This window comes from Herpailurus yagouaroundi, unplaced genomic scaffold (assembly GCF_014898765.1).
Source record: "Herpailurus yagouaroundi ecotype Mexico unplaced genomic scaffold, PumYag 295, whole genome shotgun sequence".
Classification (NCBI taxonomy): domain Eukaryota; kingdom Metazoa; phylum Chordata; class Mammalia; order Carnivora; family Felidae; genus Herpailurus; species Herpailurus yagouaroundi.
The window spans coordinates 2749797-2757810 of NW_024412512.1; the positions used below are offsets into that span (position 1 = coordinate 2749797).

The window sequence follows — 8014 nt, forward strand, 5'->3', positions numbered from 1 at the left end:
GCCGTCCCGGTGCCTGTGCCTCAGTGTCCCGAGCGGAGCCCAGCCGCGTGGGGACCGTTCGCCCCACGATTTACTGTTTGGGGGTCGAGGGCTACCGTCCTGGGGAGTCAAAGAGGCTTGGCTTGCCCGTCCCTGCGCAACTCCGGGGGCGCCACCGGCGTGATGCCCCAGAGCTAAGCCACGCGGCAGGCTTGACCGGAGCCAGGCCCCCAAAGCCCGGGCTTTGTAACGCAGCCACGGGCGCGGCGTTTGCCCGCGGCCTGTCTCAGGGTCCCCGCCTGCTCCAGATGCCGCTCTGTGTGCTGGGGGTCATGGAGACCCCCCCTCAGGTTCAGGGGTTTGCTAGAAGTGCCCACAGAATTCAGCATAGCTGTCTCGCTTACAGTTATGGTTGAATAAGGTGGAGGGATGAGTACGGGTGAGAACGGGCATAAGGAATGTGATGTCCGGGCCCGGAGAGGCCGGAGGTGAGCCTCCCGGTGTGGTCTCCCGGGGGCTTTATCCAGGCAGCCCTTAGCTCGCCCGGCAGTGTCCCCAACCAGGGACGCTACGCCCACATCCAGGGTATTTCCCGGGGGCGGTCCCTTACGCTTGGCTAACCGCTCCCGTGGCTGAGCTCGGTCTCCGCCGTCCCGAGGTCCCGCCGATACCCCCACCCTACATCCCGCTGTTAGCACATGACCCACGGTCCCCAGGGAAACAAAGACACTCTTACCAGACGGGGCACTCCGAGCGCTGGGGCTCCGGTAAGCACCCGACTTCGACTCAGGTCATGATCTCGAGGTCTGCGAGTTCGAGCCCCACACCCGGCTCTGTGCTGACGGCTCGGAGCCTGGAGCCTGCTTCACATTCTGTGTCTCCCTCTCTCTCCCTGCCCCTCCCCAGCTCACGCTGTATCTCTCTCTCTCTCCCTCTCTCCAAAATAAATAAACATTAAAAAAAAATTCTTAGTCTAAACGGTCTTAGGCCAGTACTGCCCCGGGCACACCGAGTGGAGGCAAGTTCTCGGTGCCTTTCTGACGAGATCGTCTCAATCCGTGTCTTCTGGGGGTGAGTTTCACCCACAGACACAGAACGCACAAGGAAGTCCCGCACCACGAGCGAAAGCCAGCAGATTCGAGAAAAAGCAGAGTTAGCCCCTCCCCTGAATCCTCAGGTAGGGGTGATGAATTAGAAATGTTTAAAATTATTAAAGACCCCAAAGAAGAAATTGTAGGAAGCTACCGGGTGGACGCGCGGACAGATAGGTGGGTGAATAGGTGGGCGGAGGGAGGGACAGGAGGATGGATGGCTGGGTTGAAGCTTCCCTCTGGTCCGACCGGTGACGTCGGCCCGGGGCCCATTCTCCTGAGGCACCGATTGAGGGGTCCCCTTTGGAAGCACACCTGGAAGGTGGGTGGCAGGCGGCAGACCTTGATGGGCTGGTCCCGCTCTTGCTGCCGAGGGCCCCCCAAAGCCGGGTCGGATCGTGCCGTCCACACATGCACGCGTTCCCCGCATTCTTTCTGTATTTTTTAAGGATAATCGCGTATTTTATTTTTATTCATGTATTTGTTTTAACGCTTATTTGTTTTTGAGAGACAGAGCACAAGTGAGGGAAGGGCAGGGAGAGAGAGAGGGGGAGACACAGAATCGGAAGCAGGCTCCAGGCTCCGAGCCGTCAGCACAGAGCCCGACGCGGGGCTCGAACCCACGGACCGCGGGATCGTGACCTGAGCCGGAGTCGGTTGCTTAACCAACTGAGCCACCCAGGCGCCGCCCCCCACGCCCCCACTGCTGCCCGAGTTCTTTAAAAACAGTAACAACAGCCTGGCCTGTGTTTATCCCTGTCCAGCATGTCCTGAGGTGACAAGACTACAGAGAAGGACAAGACAGAAGATTCCAGATGGCAAGAAACCTCTGTCAGACGCCCTCTGGTCCTGGACCTCCTCCCCGCCTTGTCCTGACGCCCCTGTCTTTGGAGGGGCCCAGTCCCCGCCATCCATCTCTGAAACCCAGCATCCTTTTGAGCTGCTTGAAAACGTTTTTGTTTCGTTTTGTTTTCAAACAACGCGGTATGTTCCAGAAAAGGACCTGGTTCTCAGCCCTCCACACTCACGAGCTCGCGGCCGAGAAGAGGAAGACTGCCCAGGGCGTGGCCCGTGTGCCCTCGACGGCTTCAGAGACCCCCTCCTCGCCCTCACCACCACCATCACTGCATAAAGTCTTGGCTCAAGACCCTTCTCTGGTTTGTCACCTGGCCCACCCCGGAGCCACGGATGCCCGCCAGCTCCTTGGCCGGATCTGGACTCGTTCTTGTGCCTTTTCTCCTAGAACACCCCCTGCGGCCCTGGGCACGTGGCCCGGAAGCTCAGCACCCCCAGCAGCGCTGTGCCCCGGGGACCTCCCGTCCCGGCACCTCATGGCTTTACATTTGACCAGCTCCCCTCGCCTTCATCTCCCAACCTTCTTTGGGATTAATGGAGTCCACAATGGCACACGCGAGCTGCTGAGAATCACCCCCGCCCCGCAGTTGCAAACCCGCCCCCCCTTCTAGAACATTCTCAAGCCCCTTTAACGGACGCCACACCACAGGGCAATCCTGATCAATACCTCCTACTGAGGGAATGAAGTGTCCCCGCTTTCCTGACCCCCCCCCCTCCAACACAGGGTTGGGATGAGCCCCTCAGGTTCCCGCCATGGGAAACCGGCTCTGAACCGTGATACAGGAAGATACAGGTTTATTGCAGGTTTTGAGTGTTTCGAAGTTCACTTGGGAAAATAAATCCCAGTGGCCTGGATGCTTATGGAGACCTGCGGTCAAAGGAGGTAAATTTGCCTTGGACAGAAGTCAGACTTTTCTAACGTGGTCCGCATGCCCGTCAGGGTGGCCTTTAGAGGTAGTGAGTTCCCCGTCCGTGGAGGCATTTACGAAAAGGCTGGAAAGTGCTTACAGAATGTGGTCCTCTGCGGTCCTCTCCGATCCTCAGAGTTTCTATTTCTATGAATCTGAGCAAAAGTTGAGCAGGTATCTTCTCCAGGCCCCTCTTCCCGGCCCCCGTTGCTGGCTTCTTAACGGTCTAGTTCAAGTGCCCTGGGTATGAGGTTCTCGGCCTCAGGGGAGATGCCGGAGGCTTCTCGACCTGGGCGCATCGAGGTGTTTTGGGTTATTCTGATGCCGGGAGGGAGCTGGTGGTGTTTGGTGCTGACGGAAGGGAACACCTGACATTTTGCCCCGTGGGGGAGGCTCCTGAATGTCACGGAGCCATCCCGCGTCCGACGCCAGAGGCTCCGCCTCGAAAAACGCGCAGTCTGGGAGCCGAGTTGGGCCCCGCATCTTCTGAGTCGGCGCAGCTCTGCCCCAGGAAGGCTGGGACGCCGGGGGGGGGGGGGGGTCTTATGTTTGTGTTTCTGATGTGTTTCCCAAATGTCAAATAAAGGACGGGACCGTGTTCCGGGCCCAGGCGTGTCACCCAGAGCCTGAGGCGGCCGAGGCCAGCGGATGGGCCTCTCCAAGCTGCCCTCCAGCAGACCCCCACAGCCCCCTGTTCCGCCTGTCGCCTGCCCCTGCCCGGAGCGCCTCCTTTTAGGAGGGTGCCCCAGGCGTCCCCGGGGCCGCCCCAAACTCCAGGCCCGGGAGGCAGGCCCTGTTGGCGGGGTCCACGCGGGGCCTCCACGAACACAGTAACCAGTAACCGGGGGAGGAGGCCGGAACCGGCTGCACGCTGAGCGCTGGGAACTGAGGCCGTCCGCCCGGTGCGACAGTGTGTGCCTGCGGAGGCGACAGAGGGACGGACCGAGGCGGGCCCCAGCCCACTGTGATGGGGCCTGCAGCCACGCAAGAAACCCCAACAGGGACCAGCTGGTTCCCCGCGGCCCGCCCGCCGCCCCTCCAGACCACCAGCAGCCACGGACAACGGGCAAGCGGGGCGAGGGACCCCAGCTCGGCCGCCACGGCGGCCCCTCCAGGGTAGAGAGAGGCCCCGGGAGGCCGTCCCCAGGCGGGAGAAGCCCCACGGCACGGCTCCCTCCACACGTGTCCACGCGGGCGGCCGCCCGCGGCTCCCAGCGGCTTCGCGAAAGATGCGTCTCGGGGGCAGTTCCGGCCAAGATGCGGTGGACCGCGAGCCCCCGTCGCGAAGGGACGCCGGGTTTCCCTCCTGTGACACGTGGGTCGTGTCCTCGGTCGTGGCTCACACGCTCATCCTAAGGACGGCCAGTGTTGTGGTTTTTACACCCAAAGTCGTCGTGATTCCCGTCGTGATGTTCAGACATGGTTTCCACGGGCTTTGGGGGATTTGTGTGGAAATAAAGAGGCAGCAGCTGAGAAGGGACGGGGGTCACTGGTGTCCACTTCCCCGAGGTGTGACGCTGGCCTGGGTCCGGGCGCAGAGGGGCGACCTGGGGCAGCCGTGGCCCTGCCGCTCTTGCTTCCGGGGGGCCCCCGGGGCCGTCCCCAGGGCCCCTTCCGGATCTGCCTCTCTGTGACTCAAGTTCCCTTCCCGACCCCAGTCCGCTCTGGAACCAAGCAGGGTTAGCAGGTGACAATGGTAATAGTTTAATTACTGTATGTATATAGACCATTATTGCTACTTCTGGAACAGAAGACTATTTCCTCTCTACGCTCACACCGTTCCCGACACCGGACTGGGGAAGGGTCCCCACGCTCTCCAGCTCCCGGGGATCCCCCCCCCCCACGTCCTGTGACCCGACACCGGGCAGTTCGGGAGGACCCCGCGGGTGAAGGGCTCACCCCCACCTCGGGCGCCAGTCGTGAGGGCTGGGCCCCCAGGTCACCCCCACGATGTCCCACTTGGCCAAAAGCCAGGGGCTCCCACGACCTTCCCCCAGCAGCTCAGGGAAGAGGTTTCCTTGCATCTCACCTGCTGATGACAAAGGGGCTAACTCGGGAACAGCCCGAAGAGGGGCGCGGGCCAGGGCCCCGGTCGTCCCCGAGCCGCCGGCTGAAGCTGCCATCTGTCCCGCCCACCACCCCGTGGCTCTCGGGACTTTCCGGAAGTCACCCCGTTGGCATAAGCGCAGGGCTCGTCACAAACAGCAAAGGGCACCGCTTTCCTTCGTCGCTCCGGACCTAGCAGGGAGAAAAAGACTATTGTCCCCGCCGAGGGTTTAGGAGCGGTGTGTCAGGGAGGCGGGGACCAGGTGCTTCTCTCTGGTCACACATCACATAGCCCAGAAGAGGAGCCTCGGGTGCCAGGAGCAGGACGGGCGTGCACACAGGTCGCTGGAGTCAGGAAGGCGCCCGTCCCGGCCGCGGCGGTGGCTTCACCGGGCGGGTGGCACGGGGGTCACAGGTGCCACTCCCATCGGGGGGTGATGGGGCCACACGTTTTGTCCCAACCCAACCGGGTCTCTGATTACCCTGAGGGCTTTCTTGAAACCTCATTCGTTCATTCATTCATGCATTCATTCATGCATTCATTCATTCATATGTACACTCATTCATTCACTCGTTTCGTTCACTTATTCGTTTGTTCACTCATTCATTCACTCACTCATTCATTTCTTCATTCACCTGCTGGCACCCGGCCTAGTGGAGAAGCTTGACCCCTGGGGACCAGGAGGAGAGGCTGGGCCCTGTCCCGGAAGGAAGGATCCTCTCTGGTCTGAGACCCAACAGAGAAGCAGCAGTTAGCAGGCCAGCGGGCAGGTCGCGGGTGTCCCCGGTGGAGGGCCCAGCCCAGGCGAGGGCCCCAGGGGCCGGCTCAGCAGGTGTGAGGGTTCCAGTGGGACCCAGTGCTCAGTGAGGACCTGACCTCTCTCTTTGCTAAATTTACCATCGGTGGCATTTAGTACACTCGCGATGTTGTGCAACTGTCAGTGCTATCTAGTTCCAGAACATTCCATCTCCAGCAGAGGGAAACCCTATCCCCGTGAGCAGTCGCCCCCAAGCCCTGGCACCCACTGACCTACTTTCTGTCTCCGGACCTTTCACACAGAGGAAATCAAACACTTCGCGACCTGTGGGCCGTTTGGGGACAGACGTGTCACACAGGTGGGCCGACACCAGGAGGCCTCCCACGGGCGCCCTGCCCGGGCCTCTGTCTGGGCACGGCACTGTCACCCGTGGTCTGGGCTCCGTGCCCCACAAGGAGGCTCCCCGGAAATTCTTGCCACCCAAACTGGGTCACAGGCCACACCCCGAAGCCGGCTTCCCACACCTGCCAGCCGGCCAGGCGCCTGGCGGGGCTCAGGGGTCAGGGGTCCAGCCACGCTGTCAGTCAAGGAAACCGAGGCCCAGAATGGGCTGGAGGTGGGAAGAGGAAGTGAGGGCCACGCCCCCCACGACCTTTGCACCAGGTCAGTCCTGGATGGGGCCACGCAGGGAGTCCTTCACCGGCTACGACAGGATAATGGTGCTCCCCGTCTCCCTCCCTCGGCTGTCACCGCGGGGTTCCTGCCGGCAGAATCGGGGGAGGGAGGTCGCGGAAGCCTCGGGGACGCACAGGGCAGGCCGCGGGAGTGAGGGTGTCGGGACAGGGCAAGGGCAGGTCCCGCTCCGGGTCTCCCCCAAGCTGCGGCTGGCCACACGCGGGGGGGTGGGGGGGTGGGTGTCAAGAGAGCCAGAGCCGGACGGTCGTCAGAGCGCGAACAGGAGACTGAACTCAGGCCCCACCGCAGCGGGCAAGCGCTCGGTGTTGCATCCGGGGACACGCGGCGCTCCGTAGCCAGAGAGAGGTGGCCTGGTGGCCAGAGAGTCGCTGAGGGGAGACACAAGGGTTGGGGGGGGGAGTCTGGCTAAACGGACTTGGCAGGATTCTCGCCAGCACCAGGTTCCTAGGTCGAGCGCAAGGAGGAGGCCCCGTTGAAAAGGAGCTCAGCGGAGCCAGGCTAGTTTGGTCAAGGAGTCAGCCTCCGCCGGGGCAGTGGGGAGGTGACAGGAAGAGGGTAGGACTTGTGACCACGTGTGGGGACCCCGGATAATCCAGGGGAGGCTCCCAGCCACAGTTTGCGGGGACGAGGACATAGTGCCCCCCTTGGGGGCCCTCATCAGGCTTCCACCGGCCGCTTCCTGAGCCGGGAAAGGACAGGATTCTGGGGTCGGGGAGCAGGGGTGGGAAGGCCCCAAGCATAGGGAGAGAGGCTCTCTTTGGGTTTGAGCCCCCAGCTCCAGAAGGTTTCATGAAGGGAGGTGGGGAGAGGGAGGGGGAGGGTGGCCTGCCCCTACCCCTCATTTACCTGCTCCCCTGCGGTCAGAGCTGGTGCCACAGGGTCTTTGCACATCCTGTTTTCACTTCCCTGAACCCCTTTGTCTTATCCAAGCCTCCTCCCTCTGGCCTGCTTTGCCTAAATCACTGTGTATCCACTTGGACGGCCCCTCCTCCAGGAAGTCTTTCTGGTTCCTCCACCCCCTCCCTCTACACAGGGAGGGCCAGGTACATCTTATTCTCCGCTGTGTCCCCAGTACCCCACAAGGCAGGGCCCACAGAAGGCAGGGGCCCCCTAAACGGTAGGGGAAGGAACGAATGAAAGAGGAAGGCAGGAAATCAGTGATTCAAGCCACTTGGGACAAATGGGGAAACTGAGGCCATGGGTGAGAGGGAGCTGTTACAACCCGAAGATAAAGCCCCTGGCCCTGGTCTCCAGAGGCCTCCCACCCCTGCTCCCCAACCCCGGAGAAGGGTGGCGAGGCCCTGAGAGGCAAGGGTCGGGGGGGGGGCTCACCCAGCTGGCGAGTGGCAGAAGCAGAACTCGAAGCCAGGATTCTTAACCGGTGGTTCCTTACGTGTGTCGGGGACTCTCTGGTGTGTGGGGGCCGGGCCCGCCCTGGGACCCTTTTGGGAAGTCCTCAGGGTCAAAATCACGCACGGGCAGAAGATCCATTCGGAGCGCAAAGCCGGACAGAAGGATTTCACTGGAACAGAAGACAAGCGAGAACAACTCGCCTCCAGGGTGCCAGAGGCTGGGGAGGGATCGTGACGGCTAGTGGAGACAGGGCTTCTTTGTGGGGGTGATGGAATGTTCTGGAATTAGAGGTGGTGGTTGCAGAACACCGGGGATGCACCATATGCCA

General features: G+C 61.9%; 1 protein-coding gene across 1 annotated transcript in view; it reads left to right on the forward strand.

Annotated features, from left to right (window-relative positions):
• Positions 1 to 2816, forward strand: part of ATCAY (ATCAY kinesin light chain interacting caytaxin) — a 29252-nt gene extending 26436 nt beyond the window's left edge. The window contains exon 13 of the mRNA XM_040461782.1: positions 1835 to 2816. Coding sequence (XP_040317716.1) covers positions 1835 to 1844 — 10 coding nt within the window. The 3' untranslated portion in view covers positions 1845 to 2816. The remainder of the gene's footprint in view (positions 1 to 1834) is intronic.
• Positions 2817 to 8014: the final 5198 nt, after the last annotated feature.